We start from the raw sequence: 15,632 nt of genomic DNA, 5'->3' as shown, positions 1-15,632 counted from the left end.
TATTTTCATTCATTTAGCTGATGCTATTCTTGAAAGTTACTTAGAGTGTTCTTTTACAATGATTTACCCTGCATTTTTTACCATATTAGTTCCAAGTAATTACCTTTCTCAAGGACACTACTGTAGGAATGATGATTTGTACCAAGGTTCTCCAAGTACAGGTGAGTGGGTCAAACTACTACACCAGCTCTTTCCCCTACAAAGCAACACACCTTGAAACTGAGCGCTTAAGAGGGTTTCAAGATCTTAGTTAAAATACACTAGATGAATAACCTATTTGTGGTGTTTTACACCAAAAACGAATCCTTGAGAGTTTTGTAAAGAAAGGTTCCTGTTGGCCTGTAGGGTGTAAGTTGACAAAGGATCATTGTCATTGGTTATTTCCTAAGAGAAGCGGGAACCGTTATTGGGGGCACTATATATAACGGGGGCTTTTGCGCGCGAACGCAGATGAGGTTCCGCGGTGTGAAGTGAGTTTGTGACGCGAGCTACTGTTCTTAATAAACTCTTTGTTTTGCACACTTCAAGTGTTCCAGTGCTTTGTTTCAGGGAAACCTCCAAAGAACGGTGTACCTTCCTTTTCGGACACCACACTATTACTCAAAATCATATGGAAGTTATTATCAAATGAGAAACAGTTTATAGTGGGTTTTGATGTTGTTTTGCCTGCCATTTCCCAGAATTCTCCCACACAGAACTCAAAGGAATTGAAAGGCAAAGCAGAAAAATGTGGGCAGAGAAGATAAAACCACTCTGAATATATGTAAACTAATGGATTAAAGAATTTTAGAGGAAAACGGCTGTAGACACACAGGAGGTGTAGGCAAGGAAGACTTTAGCACCTATAGATGACCATTCATGGTTGCTAAACAACACATCATGGTCCTATTTCTAAGTTTCCTTGAGTAGGACACTCATACATCAGGCAGTTAGTGGCATAGTGGTTAAAGGTTTTGCTTCGTAATCAAAATACTGAAGTTCGAATCCCACTGAAGTCCCCTTGATGAAGGTACAAGCTATGAAGTGCTACAGTAAAAATTACCCAGCTGTGTAAATGGGTGCATCATTGGGGAGCTACTTATCTAACATCAAACAAAAACCATTCTAAAAATAAAGAAAGAATGAGTGCTTGAGTACCAGATAGGTCAAGTTCTTATTAGTGCCAAATAAATTCAAAGAATGGGACATGTAAATAAGATGTTACTCATACAACTATCGTGTAAAAAAAATAGCTGCAGCACAGTGAAATGTCATACAGGACATTTCCCGATTGTATAAATGGGTAAATTATTCTAAGTAGTGTAACACTGTAAGATACTTTGGAGAAAAGCGTCAGCTATGAAATGTTTGTAATATTACATCAGGAGCTTAAATTTTCCTGTGGAAATTCTCTCCTTGCAATTGAAAGCCACTCCATGTTTTCTTTTTTCCAGGGAAACAAATCAAGGCCTTTGGACTTGAAGCAATTAATTACTGTGAATTTGAATTTTGATACGTGACGCACTTGGAGGTTCTATAGAAAAGGGAATTTTGTCATTTATGTCGTTAAACTGCCCACCCCCTCTTTGGGAATACAGCTCTTTTGAAAAAGCAAACACTTTCCTTAGCACTCTGCCTTGAGCTGATTTTTTTTCCTTTTGTTTGCCCAAGGAGATCCGGAGTGCAATGCAGGAACCGGACTGATCATATACAGGCGTGTAGCTTCGACTGGGAGCCGCCACATGATGAGTAATACACATTTTTGCGCCACTTTTTCTGACTCATCTTCAAGTTTAACTTTAATTTCCTCTTTCAAGCCCTTAGCACTTATCCAGTTTGCACCAGTTCCAGGGTAAGGTTGCACACTAGCGCAATGTTCCCCCAGCCCCTCAAAAGCTGGGCACTGTGTGTTGCCCCATTGTTATGGTTACAGATCACAACAGAACAATCACAGGGATCAGGTTGAGGAAGGGTTCTAAGTGCATAGAATCAGAATCAGAATCAGAACGAGCTTTATTGCCAAGTATGTTCACACACGCAAGGAATTTGTCTTGGTGATAGAAACTTCCACAGCACAGAAAGAATGACAGTGACAAGACACAGATGAGAAGATAGAATATGTGAATAAAGGATAAAAAATATAAAGTACACAATATACAAAAAATAGTCACTAGACATTATATGTCTGTACAGGTATGTTCTTTACAAATGCAAGGGAATGTGAGTAAGACATATGATGTGATAAATAGATATAAATATAAATAGCATTGTATATTGCACTGGTTTACTCTCTAGGGGGGATTTAGCTGTTCATGAGGTAGATGGCCTGAGGAAAGAAACTTTTCTTGTGCCTGGCTGTCCTGGTGCTCAGTGCTCTGTAGCGCCGGCCAGATGGCAAAGGTTCAACGAGGAAGTAGAACAGAGCAGACATAATAATATACTCACCTTTCCTCCCCCAGAACATTAAAGGTCTGATCTTAGCGCTGCTGCCTCACAGCACCTGGGTGGTGCGAGAGGACGTGGGTTTGATCACTGCTCAGTCTGTGTGGAGTTTGCATGTTCTCCCCGTGTCTGCGTGGGTTTCCTCCAGGTGCTCTGGTTTCCTAGCACAGTCCAAAGACATGCTGTTCAGATTCCTCCATAGTATGTGAGTGACACAGAGAGAGTGTGTTTCACTGATGTATGGATGAGTGACCCATTGTAAGTTGTGTATCTAGTAGTGTAAGTCACCTTGGTGAATAAGGTGTGTGGGCTAGTAACACTACGTACTATCCATTCTAAGTCGCTTTGGAGAAAAGCATCTGCTAAGTGAATAAATGTAATGTAAAGACACTGTGGAGGACAAGGGTGGTGCACTTTGGGTCCTCCTAAGTGGAGGGGACACAGTTTACAGTATTGTTCACAGATAGATAGATAGATAGATAGATAGATAGATAGATAGATAGATAGATAGATAGATAGACTAAAACTGCATGGGAAAATTTGAGAGACAGTTTTGCATTAACAGCTTGTAAAACTAAGGTGTGGTTGTGTGTGATGTTTTTACGCATGTGTGTGTATGGACATTTCCCCCCTGAATAGGCCAGTGGACCTTGTGCTCTCCACCAGTCTGTATCTCCCTTGTCCACTGGGGAATCCCCTGAGAGGCATCCACAGCATGCTACAGAGAACCAGTCTGATCCAGCCATGCCGCCGACATAGCTATGAGATTAGACAGGGCTCACCGCCTTTACCTCCCAGGCTAATGAGACAGGTGGCACCAGACCAGGTTGCTGGGGCCTTCGTGAAATGTAACGTAGACATATGTCACTGCTACTTTTGAGAACATCACTGGTACCTGGAGCAATGGCATCATTATTCCAAGAAACACCACCAGCTCAGGACAAATTAAATGAAATAAATCACATTAGAAGCTAAACATGTTTTCTGAGTTGTTTTTAAAGACAGGAATAATAGGAGCAATATCATTATTTCAAGGACAGTAAGTGGGTCCTGGGAAAACTCTCCTTGTTTATACTGTGTCGGGGGGGCTATGGATATGGTGTGCTGCAGTTGTGTGAATTGAAGCACTCCAGAAAGTAAAGGTTGTCTCTTTGGTACGGCCCACCTTCCCCCAGCCAAAAGACAGCACCCCCTTCAGCACCAGAGCTGGATGTTCTCCTGTCTAGTGTGGGTCTCTACACAGTGGACTACACTATTTTTCCATAAAACATTAAAAAACACCCTCACTGGGGTCATGTAACTGATTTATGTGAGGAATGTGGAATAGCTGGGAATGGGAACACACACACACACACACATTTTCTGAACTGCTTGTCCTGCATGGGGTTGTGCGGAACCAGAGGCTAACCCAGCAACACAGGGTGTAGGGCTGGGGGGGAGGGGACACACACAGGACGGGATGCCAGTCTGCTGCAAGGCACCCTAAGCGGGATTTGAACCCCAGATCCACCGGAGAGCAGGACCCGGTCCAACCCACTGCGCCCTGTTGACTACAGTAAAGAAGTGACAACTGCAGAAATGGTTTTGCCCCATTAAATTGGGTAATCATTATTTTTATGATTTTGTTATGGGCAGTATGGTATTGTTTCATTGCTAATTAATATATTGCATTGAACTGGTCCATTCTAGTAAAGTGAAAGGGCAATATCGCCTGCATTACAATTTATGTGTCAATACTACACCACAAGGGGGTGTGGTGGCGTAGTGGGTTGGACCACGGTCCTGCTTTCTGGTGGGTCTGGGGTTCGAGTCCCGCTTGGGGTGCCTTGCGACGGACTGGCGTCCCATTCCACCCCTCCCCTTCCGCCCTGTGTTGCCGGGTAGGCTCTGGTTCCCCGTGACCCTGTATGGGACAAGCGGTTCTGAAAATGTGTGTGTGTGTGTGTACTACACTGAGATATTTCTATTAACAAACAGCCCTCACTGTAATCTCACTCCGTTTAAGTGAACGCTTCTTAGATTTTGTTTATATCTTGCAAATAAAGTACTGATAACATTCATATTTATACCGTTTTGCCTTTTGTAAAGTGTATTGCACATTGCAATTAGTTGTTTACAATAACTGCCATCACATGCCATTTATGGTATCCTTGTTTATTGCTTTCAGTGTACCACGTTTATTTTCGCAGAAGGAATGTAAATACTTTTAGTGAAAGATACAACAGAAAAGTCTCAAAAGTCACTGAAACATGAATTTTAATAATGACTTGATTCATTTTATCATTAAAATCGCTTTCACACTGGAAATAAATAAAACTGATATAAAGAGTAAAACAGGGGTCCCCAGTGTGCACCCCCTTACCCATACTCCACCAGTTGCACACATGGACCTCCTGATGGACTCACTGAGACAGTGAAAGCCACAACAAAGACGTTTGTCTATATAAAAAATATTATTAATGATCATACTGAGTGCAGGACAAGATGGTATCCTTTCACTTGGTGAAAGAAGTCAGTGCTGTCAGTGAACAGTGAATTTGGTCAATAGTGTCATAACACACACACACACTTTGCATTTGTGCATATTCTGCAGAGCAATCCACCTGGAGAGCTTCTGCAAAGGTCCTTCATCACAGTGCAGTGTGCAGCTCCCCGCGTGTGCGCACGGGACAGGGAGCTCCTCTGAGGGTTTCCAATATGGAGTGAGGTCTCCTCAAAGTCCTTCAGCCAGTCTGTGCACCATACAGCCTGGGTTGAGGGGAAAAGTAGTTGTGAAGCACATGTCATGAGGAAGGTCCACTGACGCCCTTCCACCAGTCTGTCAGAACCGTGCACCTCTCTCCTTGGGCCAGTCACTCCTCCTCCACGCCTTCTTGGATCTCCTCTTTCGATCTTCCTCCTCCAGAAGGCCTCCTGGAACTCAGCTCGCACTCAGTGCAGCCTCATGGTCCTCCTGGTGAAGCCGGTGATGCGCAGCAACTTGTCCTTCCGCCTAGACCTCAGGGCCATGAGGGCTCGCGAGCGCTCCTCGGGCTCCTGTCCGTGGCAGAAGATGCTGTGCACGCGCTCCTCGGCGCGAGAATCGCCGCTGCGCTGGAAGAGCCGCACGAGCCCGTCGCGGTTCACGTTCTCGAAAATATTGGCCGCCGCCTTCTTCCGCAATGCCGTGTCGAAGCGGGTAAAGTGGAGCGCGGGGGTCACCCGCCGGCCGTCGCAGCTCGAAGACATGGTCTCGCGTCAGTGTTGGGGGAGACGTTTGCGTTGGGCTCTTATCACCCGTCTTCGTAAGCCTACGCTCAGGACCTTGTGCCTATTTCTAATTCGCTCTCCTTATAAGGACGTAGAACCAGGCCCGCCCATCTCCGCCGCGCCCCACAGCGGTGACGTGCACAAGCTCCGCCCCCTGGGGACCGGCTACCTCTGTGCTCATCTGCAACAAGCATGAGCTCATCGCACTGACGGGAGCACACAGGCAACAGCAGTGATTGCCGAACTGTATGCGAAGTGATTTCAACACAGATGAATGGACTTTCAGGAGCAGGACCCGTTTTAACTTTTTCCCAACATTTACTAGAAATAATTTCATGCCATTTCAATCAGAAAACCGCTTGTCCTTAAAAACAGTTCCTAACTTTATATGTGTTGAAAAAACTTCGTTCAAACTACTCGTTTAGTAGTCATTAGACTACACAAAAGTTGAAATTATTGCAGTATACCTTACAGGATTATAATCAGTTATTGAATCAGATCTAATGACCCTGTTACAAGATCCTGGTATATGTTTCACAGATATTGGTGACACAAGGTCCCATTGTAAGACACTTTATTATTCCTACAGACATGCAGACATGTTGCTAGACCAAAAGAAGGACACATTTTTACTTAAAAACACAAGCTGCCAAAAAAAATGTCTGTTTATGTGTTTAATTAGTACTGCTGTAATGAAAACAAACTGTGTTTCTGAAGAAAATATGGTATCCTTTTGAAAATTACAAAAATGTTTATTTCCTGCCCACTGAGTGAGAGCACAGAACTCAAAGTGAAAGTACACCGTTAATGAAATTACATTATATCCGCACACATTTCCAGACACACACTGTCTGAAACTGCTTGCCTTGAAAAGGGTGACAGCAAACCAGAGTCTAACCTGGCAACACAGGATGCAAGGCTGGAGGGGACACCAGTCTGTCACAAGGCACCTCAAGCAAGACTTGAACCCAAGACCCACTGGAGAGCAGGACAAGGTCCAACCCACTGATCCCCCATCTCCCACACCCACCCACACACATTTTCTGAACCACTTATCCCATTCAGGGTCACAGGGAACCAGAGCCTACCCAGCAACACAGGGCATAAGGCCAGAGGGGGAGGGGACACACCCAGGACAGGATGCCAGTCCATCACAAGGCACCCCAAGCAGGACTCAAACCCCAGACCCACCAGAGAGCAGGACCTGGTCCAACCCACTGCACCACCACACCCCCCACCATTTCCACACACACACACACATTTTCTGAACCGCTTGTCCCATACAGGGTCGCGGGGAACCGGAGCCTAACCCAGCCACTCAGGGCATAAGGCTGGCGGGGGAGGGGATACACCCAGGACGGGGCGCCAGTCCATCGCAAGGCACCCCAAGCAGGACTCAAACCCCAGACCCACTGGAGAGCAGCACCCGGTCCAACCCACTGCACCACCACACCCCCCATATTTCTAAACATTTACACACACACACACACACACACACACACACACACACACACACACACACACACACACACACACACACATTTTCAGAACCGCGTGTACCATACGGGGTCGCGGGGAACCGGAGCCTACCTGGTAACACAGGGCGTAAGGCCAGAGGGGGAGGGGACACACATTTAAATATATTTTTGAAATAAAACCCCATAAATTATACATCTCTAACATTCTGAAAATAGAAAAATCAGGCTGTGTTACATCTTTTACAGTAATGAATTCTTTTCTTTTTTTTGTTGCCCTCCTCTTATTGTGTTTAATTCAGTGTCTTGTAATAGTGTATTCACAGCAGCCTAGAAAATTTGGAATTTAGGCTTTAGCTCCATTGTTTGTTTTTGTATGCATCCCTCATTAGATGTGTAGATCCAATTTTTACTGGCATGAAATTGATAGACCATTTTTTTTCAGCTGCATGGATCAGCTTGTGACAACCCTGCAGTGATGTTTAGCAAGAGCTAAAAGGAGGTTCCTGAGACATAGCCCCGCTGTGAACATGCAAGACTGACCAACGTGTGACCAAACTTGAGTTGTCATATACAACATCTGATTGATCTGTATTTATGTGTTGTACAGTTCCAGAACCATACGTTGCATCTCTGCCATCTTGGTGTTGTTATGGTGATGTTATGTGTGTCTTCAAGTCTTACATCTGTGTCACGAAAGGGCCCAGACTTCCTCCAGAGGGAACACAGCAACAGCGACATGTACTCATTTGTAGTGGCCTTCCTTTGTACTGTGCTCACATGTACATCTCACATGTTTCAGTAGCAATTTCCTAGCTGTTCAATGCGAGGTAGGAGTCTTCCCCCAGTGGCTGACTGTGATGCTTTGAAGGCCTTGGCCTGTGGTTTGGGGATCGGGGGTGGTGGGTTGGCTTGGTTCCTGGATGACTGTTACCAGGATTCCAGGTCACCGTGGTAATAAGAACATGGTGTCATCGTGCCCAATTTCCACCATTCACATACCTTTGAACTCCGAGGCTTTGTAATATTTATGCCGAGATAAATATTCAAACGCAACATTGTTTTTCTATTTTGGTCCATGACAGTGTCTCTGGGGCTACTGCTAAGACTCTTACATAAATTTACCCATTATGAAGTCACAGGCACATAAAACACACACACAATGTCTACAACTGTTTGTCCCAAGCAGGGTTGTGGCTAACCGGAGCCCAACTCGGCAACACAGGGAGCAGGGCTGGACACACACAGACCCCCGGATGGGACTCCAGTCTGCTGCAAGGCACCCCAAGCAGGACTTGAAACCCAGACCCAGCACAGAGCAGGACACTACCAAACCCACTGCACCACCGTGCCCCCCTACGCACATAAAACAATGTTTCAGTGAAAATGAAGGTAATCTATTACAAATTAGATATATTCACTGCAAAGTCACTATTTTCTGGTCACTGAGTTTTATCTGCAAGGACATCCAGGGTATCTCACTCAAGGGTACAACAGTAGGGCTATGTATGTATAGGGCAGTGTGTCCCCATGCTTAACAATGCACAGACGTCAGTTTCAAGAGAAAGGGAAAGCATCATTGTGTTTTCTATGGTTCCACATTAATGGGTGGTTCATGAAGGTTTAGGTAGGACCCTTGTGTGTGTGTGATTGCCCTGTGGCAGACCGATGTATCATCCAGGATGTGCTCTGCCTCATACCCTATGATTCCAGAATAGGCTCTGGACCACCAGGACAATAACACCATGGCTGAAAGGTTGGCAATACTTTCTTCTTGCTAATGATATTTTGGAATTATTATTTTTTAAATTTAAAAATATATGCAGAGGTTTAAAAATAATAGTAATTGTTAAATCTAAAAAACAGAGGTTATGACTACTGTGTTGACTTAGGAAGCAATCAATTTGACTATCCCTGAAATACACTATTGTTTCAGGGAAACAAGACGACCCACAAGAACAGCTGTTTTCATTCTGACAAACCGAGTGTTAGGTTTCTCACGGAGGGCAAACTAGTCCGAGGGCCATGGCGACGCAGCAAGTTTGGGGCCTGCTGTGTGGCAGGTCTGGGGTTTGAGTCCTGTTTGGGGTGCTTTGCAACAGACTGCTGCCTTGTCTGGGGTGTGTTCCCTCCCCTTCCAGTGTTGCACCCTGTGTTCCTGGGTTACACTCTGGTTTGCTGTGACCCTGTTCAGGACAAGTGGTTACAGACATTGCGTGTGTAATAAACTGGTCTGTTTTTCAGAAAGGGACAATAGAGAGTATTTTCATTTTAGGGGGGAGTACATCCAGAGCTCCCACAGTTTAAGCCCCCACACAATGACATCATTTTCTGGCCCTTCCTGCCAAGCGAGGGAAGCCCTCAGGGGATATTGCCATTCCCTGGAATTTCAGCTCCCTGCTCAAAATCTGTGCAACAGGACCATTCAATAATGATGCGGAAAGCAGAATTCCAAAACTAAAATGTTGATTTCTGCACTCCAGGGGAATGTAATGTTGGTGAACATCTTGTGCAACAAACCGAAAAACTGAAATTTCTCACCGATCAAAAAAAAGTAATGCAACTAAATCTTGAAACAAGTGGTGGGCACCAAAGAGGGGTTGGGGGTTTAGGGTTGCTTAATTTCATTTGAAGTAAGAAAGAAATACACTGACTTTTCAACTTACAACTACAGCCAAGACTGTAAATCTGTTCTTAATTCCTTTTGTTCATATTCTTAAAGTCACTTATAAGTTACTGAGTTATGCACACAAGCATGTATATTTCCTGCTCAGCAATATGTACCTCTGCCAATGCCTTCAGACCAGCTGCAGAGTCATCAGCTGGAAGCCATCTGTCATTAATTATCACATTACCTCTTTCATCCTGGAACATAAATAAATTAAGATAAAACAAAAAGATAATAATTGACATCTCTTGAATTCTTTGCTAGGTTCTGTAAAAATCTCAAACATAGCAATAACAAATAAATACTGATAGATATACCAAAGACAAATAGTCCTCAATTTCCAATTGGGTTCTATTCCAACAGCCTTGTCATAAGTTGCAAATTCCCTTATACTGTCTGATTTAAACCATATGGATATATAAACAACTAAAATGCAGGAATGCTATGTTGTGTAATAAGGCTTTGTAGTCTTTTTCACTAATTTCACACATTATTAATTTATATACAGTACATATACACGTATATACGGTTTATGTGTGTGTATATATATATATATATATATATATATATATATAATCCTAAAATTACACATGCATGCAAACACTCATATAGTTACACAAAATGTTACTAGAGTAAAATTAATTGTGTTACTTTATATCTGGATGCCAGTGGTAGAAAACTGATATCCATTTAAGTGAGAATATAGATTATAATAGGCACTTAGAGGCTCATAAAGGTCACTGCTTGAGGAACAAAACTATGTGATGTCCAAGCTGTACAATTGGGACACTGAACTCTGACCTCTGACAGATGAATGAAAACCTTTCAGAATTAGTGGGATGGCAATGACTTGTGGGATGCAGTGGCACAGCAGGCTTGGCTGGGTCCTGTGCTCTGCAGGGTCTGGGGTTTGAGTCCTGCTTTGAGTGCCCTGTGATTGACTGGTATCCTGTCCTGAGTGTGTCCCTTCCAACCCTACACCCTGTGCTGCTGGGTCAGGTTCCAATTTCCTGGGACACGCAGCTTCAGTCAGTGTATGGGCAATGACTCAGAGGAAGTAACAAGGTACTTGACACCCTGCAGTTGGAGGGAAACTGAATTTTACCCATTCATTGGTGCTCTTTGGAAGTGTGCCTCCCATGCATAGGATCCTTATCGCCAAAAATTCACTCCATCACTATTCTCTTGAAAGGTTTGGCTGCCACCACCCCACTGGGACTATCAAATGCCAATTTTGACCTCCTGGAAACATAACAAGGCACTTTTAGTGATTCCCCATTAGGAGGAAAATGCCTCTTGAGTGATGATGAAGCCATAACTGCTGTCCATGCGGGCCTAGTCAGACATTTCGCATTATCCGGTACTGGTTGGAACCGGACTTCATCCCTTGGGATGGCTGCTGACCCGGGGACTTTGCGACACTAAGACGCGTCTGCTGCTCCGCTCTCATCCCGCTTGTAAGCCCCGCTGGTGCCCCAAGGTAAACAGGAAAAAGCCAATTAGGAAATGGGCTCTTAGAGTTATACCCAATAGCCATCTGCAGGGAGGAGTTTGTGCTCCTTAGGGGTGTCCCTGTGGCCCTGTGTCCGTACACTTAACAATGAACAGACGTCAGTTTCAATAGAAAGGGAAAGGGAAACCACCATTGTGTTTTCTATGGTTCCAGGTTAATGGGTGGTTTACGAAGGTTTAAGTAGGGCTCTTTCCTAAGCATGTTGGAACCTGACACTAAGGATAGCGTCATTGAATAAGTTCACTTTTTCAGCTTGTGTTGTTTTTACAAAACAAAAAATAGCATGAATTATAACTGAAAACTGGGATCCTTTGGCATCAAAAGCACATTAACATCTTGGAAACTTTTTTCATTTTGTTCTTACTCTCCTGAAATGGTAAGCCCGTAAAAATGCACTGTATGAGAACGGACTATGTCTTTGCTTTATCCAGAAGAAAGCTTAACAGCAAAAGAAATTCTTGCCAAATTAATGCAAAATTCCACCTTAGTAAAATAAAACAGTTGTTCAGGTTGTTCTCCACCTACAACAGGGTTCCATTTAGATAACCTCATCATAAGTCACAAATTCCCTCGTACTGTAAACCATAAGGATATATAAATGATTGACATTTATAAATATTACATTGTTACATTTTGTTTCACTTAACACATTATTCATGTTACAATGATAAAACAATATAAATACAGTGCAGTATTATAATTATATGTTCATTCTGCATTATTGTTTTTTTCATTTCCACCAGAAAACTCACTTTTTTCACTCTTGAAAAGAATCACAAGATAAAGGTTTGTAAATAATAAACCATCACTGACAGAATAAGAAATACAGAGCCCTGCAGCCACCTGACGTAATTGTACAGCAGATCACACACACACACATTTTCAGAACCGCTTGTCCCATATGGGGTCACGGAGCCTACCCGGCAACACAGGGCATAAGGCCAGAGGGGGAGGGGACACACCCAGGACGGGATGCCAGTCCGTCGCAAGGCACCCCAAGCGGGACTCGAACCCCAGACCCACCAGGAAGCAGGACCGTGGTCCAACCGACTACGCCACCACACCCCCACCTACAGCAGATCAAATTATTATTATTATTATTATTATTATTATTATTATTATTATTATTATTATTATTATTATTATTATTATTGCATGGTGTCGCAGGGGGTTGGACCAGGTCCTGCTCTCCAGTGGGTCTGGGGTTTGAGTCCCGCTTAGGGTGCCTTGCGATGGACTGGCGTCCCGTCCCCCCTCCGGCCTTATGCCCTGTGTTGCCGGGTTAGGCTCCGGTTCCCCGTGACCCCGTATGGGACAAGCGGTTCAGAAAGTGTGTGTGTATTATTATTATTATTATTATTATTATTATTATTATTTACTGGTTGCCCATCATCCTCTCCTGTGTTTAATGTATTCTTGACGTCTTTAACACATCTATGCATTTGCATCCAGATGGAGTTTTGTCAGTACTAAAATTCTTTAAACCATTGATTTCACTAAATTTCTCTGTCTTTTCAATTATAAAACTCTTGAAATAGGTTGTTAATTTCAGTTTTATTAAAACAGTTTCATTATGATCACAGCTGCATGAGCCTTTTCCATTTATCACTTTAGGATTAAGTATATATGTAGACAGTAAAGTCAAGGAAGGCAATGTTAAAAAATAAAAAGTTGTAAGACTAAAAAATATATGAAGGAAAACAAGAGTAAATCAGGAAAGCAAAGATTAGCAATATTAATTTAATTGTTTCATTCACACATAACAAACAGCGTTACAAACAGAAATAAAGAGTATGAAATAAAGATTATTATTATTGTATGAGTTCTTGGGGAGGCCTACCTGAGTAGTCACCTAATACACAAAAATTAAAGGTGCCATTAGTAATGGGAAGCAACCCCACACTGTGCCGTTTCCTTTCTACACGGCCCTGAGGCTACTGCTCATTAGCTCCTAACCTAACCCTCAAGACCTGTACTGTAAACAGGACAAGCGACCAACTTCTTTTTGGGAAACAGGTGCAAGGCCAAACCTGACTGGATAAAATAGCTAGTAATATCTAGTGCTTTAATGAATAATTTCCCAGTAACAAGCTGACATTCAACTGACAAACTGACAGTGGCACAGTGAGTAAGGCTGCTGTCTCAGAGCACCTGGGTGATGCTAAAGGACATGGGTTCAAATACCTGCTTAGTCTGTGTGGAGTTTGCATGGTCTCCCCACGTCTGCATGGGTTTCCTCCCACAGTCTGAAGACATGCTGTTCAGATTCACCCACCGTGTGTGAGTGACAGAGAGAGTGTATTCCACTGATGTATGGATGAGTGACCCATTGTAAGTAGTGTATCTAGCAGTGTAAGTCACCATGGTGAATAAGGTGTGTCGGCTGATAACACTGCCTAGAGTTCATTGGAAATTGCTGTGGAGAAAACCATCTGCTAAACAAATAAATGCAAACAATGTCACTCTGGTATGTGAGCCTGAACTTCCTGTGCAGTTAATGACAGCAAGTGCTAGTAGGAGCTGTCCTGTTTGTGGAAAATGGTAGGTGTACACAGGTGTTTTACCTGTTTGTGTTTGCACTACTTAATCTCATTAACCAAAGCCTATTGCATTCTTGCCTGTTTTCATTCGAGGACCTGGGTTCGAATCCCACCTCCTGCTGTACCAACCTTGACCAAGGTGCTTACAATGAACTGATAAAGTAAAAAGTATATTGAAAACAGAAGAATCTATTTAAGGGCTTGGGTGCTCAGAACACTCAGGTATATATGGAACCTAATGTATAGATGGGATAGTACATATGAGCTTCACAATGATAAAGGTATCTGGCAGAAACACATCCTCCACATTACAAGAAGTGACTATTCAGGTAAATCTGAGTGTGCATTACCATCTTTTTTCTTCAAATTACAGTAAAAATTACCCATCTGTATAAATGGGTGAATCAAATTTTGCAGCCTAACACTTTGAGTCACTTTAGGGAAAAGAGTTCCGTAAATGAATAAATAACAATTCTGCTTCATATTTGCCTGCATAGTTTCTGACTCTCATCTCCTGTCGCTTCACAAGGTGACAAACATCCATCTGTCCATCCATTGTGTGTCTCACTTAACAAGGCAGGGAGGGAGGAGCACTAGCGATGTTGGCAGGTAGCCAGCCGGATATGGGCTCGTAACCCCGGAGCAGCTGTCTCTAATCCCTGGGGTGATAGGGTGTGATCACCCATCAGAATCCCCTTGCAAAATGACTCCCCCCTTCCATGTGCCCAAACACCATGACTTTCACGGATGTGATGCGGCTTTGCGTCACGATGCAGAATGGGCGTGTGTTACAGGAACAACACAGGGCAGCTATGTACCTGCAATGCTGTGGAAAAAAAAAAGGCGAGGGATGGAATCTTCCCGATCAGTACGAAATTCTTCAGAGTGACCCTGTCGTTGGAGCACTTTGGACAGAGTGGCCACCATCTCATGGGGAACAGAGACATGAAGGAAAAAGCGACGTCATCTTGGCTGTCACCCTGGTCTGTTTTCTCCCACACACACACACACACACAGAGAAAGGCGTGTATGAACAAGGTGGTTCAGAGTTGTGTGTCAGATATGCAGAGATGTAACAGAAAGGTGTGGCTCCTACTCCTTGTTGCTCCCGGACAAAGTAGTGTTCCCTGTCTCTTCTGTCACCCTGGGGTATTTTTCAGTGAAAGACTCATCACTAAACATTATGGTTTTGGTGGCGAGGTCCTGGGTAGTCGACAAGGTGGGAATGAGTGGAGGCCATTGAGTGCCAGGGAAGTGGGGAGGAAATGGCCCCCAGTTACAGGAAGCAAGGAAATGCAGGTCTGCAAGCAACACACCATTGTTGTATGAGATTTCTGAGATAGAGAGTGTTACGTCTCTGCGGTTAACAGTCAATCAAAATGACGACAGTGCTGTGACAATAGGTTCCTCCCAACCTGCCCCACGGGATTAACTGCACGGGGCACAAAGCATGATGGCAGCTAATGGACTCACAGTGAGATCCCGGTCCTGCTTTCAGCTGCTTAGTGTCAACTCAACTGGGCTGGCTGATGCCACTGTCTCCATTGATGACAGGGAGACTCCAATCATGGCTGTCTTCCTCACACTTCTTTCATTTACTTTATTTATTAATTATTATATTTATGCACTCCTTTGTCCAAGGCAATTTACAATGGTTTACTGATTTAGTGACAGCAGGGAGATTTTTACTGTATCAATTCAGGGTTAGTACCTTGATCTAGAATACTACAGCAGGAAGTGGGGTTTGAACCTGGGTCTTTTGTTTT

The 15,632-nt window shown here is 43.7% G+C and overlaps 1 protein-coding gene across 1 annotated transcript; it reads right to left on the bottom strand.

Annotated features, from left to right (window-relative positions):
• Positions 1–4,660: 4,660 nt before the first annotated feature.
• tcimb (transcriptional and immune response regulator b) lies at positions 4,661–5,741 on the bottom strand. Its single transcript, XM_018732870.2, has one exon. The coding sequence runs from the start codon at positions 5,647–5,649 to the stop codon at positions 5,353–5,355; it is 297 nt and encodes a 98-aa protein (XP_018588386.1). The 5' UTR covers positions 5,650–5,741; the 3' UTR covers positions 4,661–5,352.
• Positions 5,742–15,632: the final 9,891 nt, after the last annotated feature.

Source organism: Scleropages formosus, chromosome 6, assembly GCF_900964775.1.
Source record: "Scleropages formosus chromosome 6, fSclFor1.1, whole genome shotgun sequence".
NCBI classification, from domain to species: domain Eukaryota; kingdom Metazoa; phylum Chordata; class Actinopteri; order Osteoglossiformes; family Osteoglossidae; genus Scleropages; species Scleropages formosus.
This window is presented reverse-complemented; position numbering and strand designations above follow the sequence as displayed.

Coding starts and splice junctions, on each gene's coding strand:
- tcimb (XM_018732870.2), bottom strand. CDS start 5,649: ATGTCTTCGAGCTGCGACGGCCGGCGGGTGACCCCCGCGCTCCACTTT.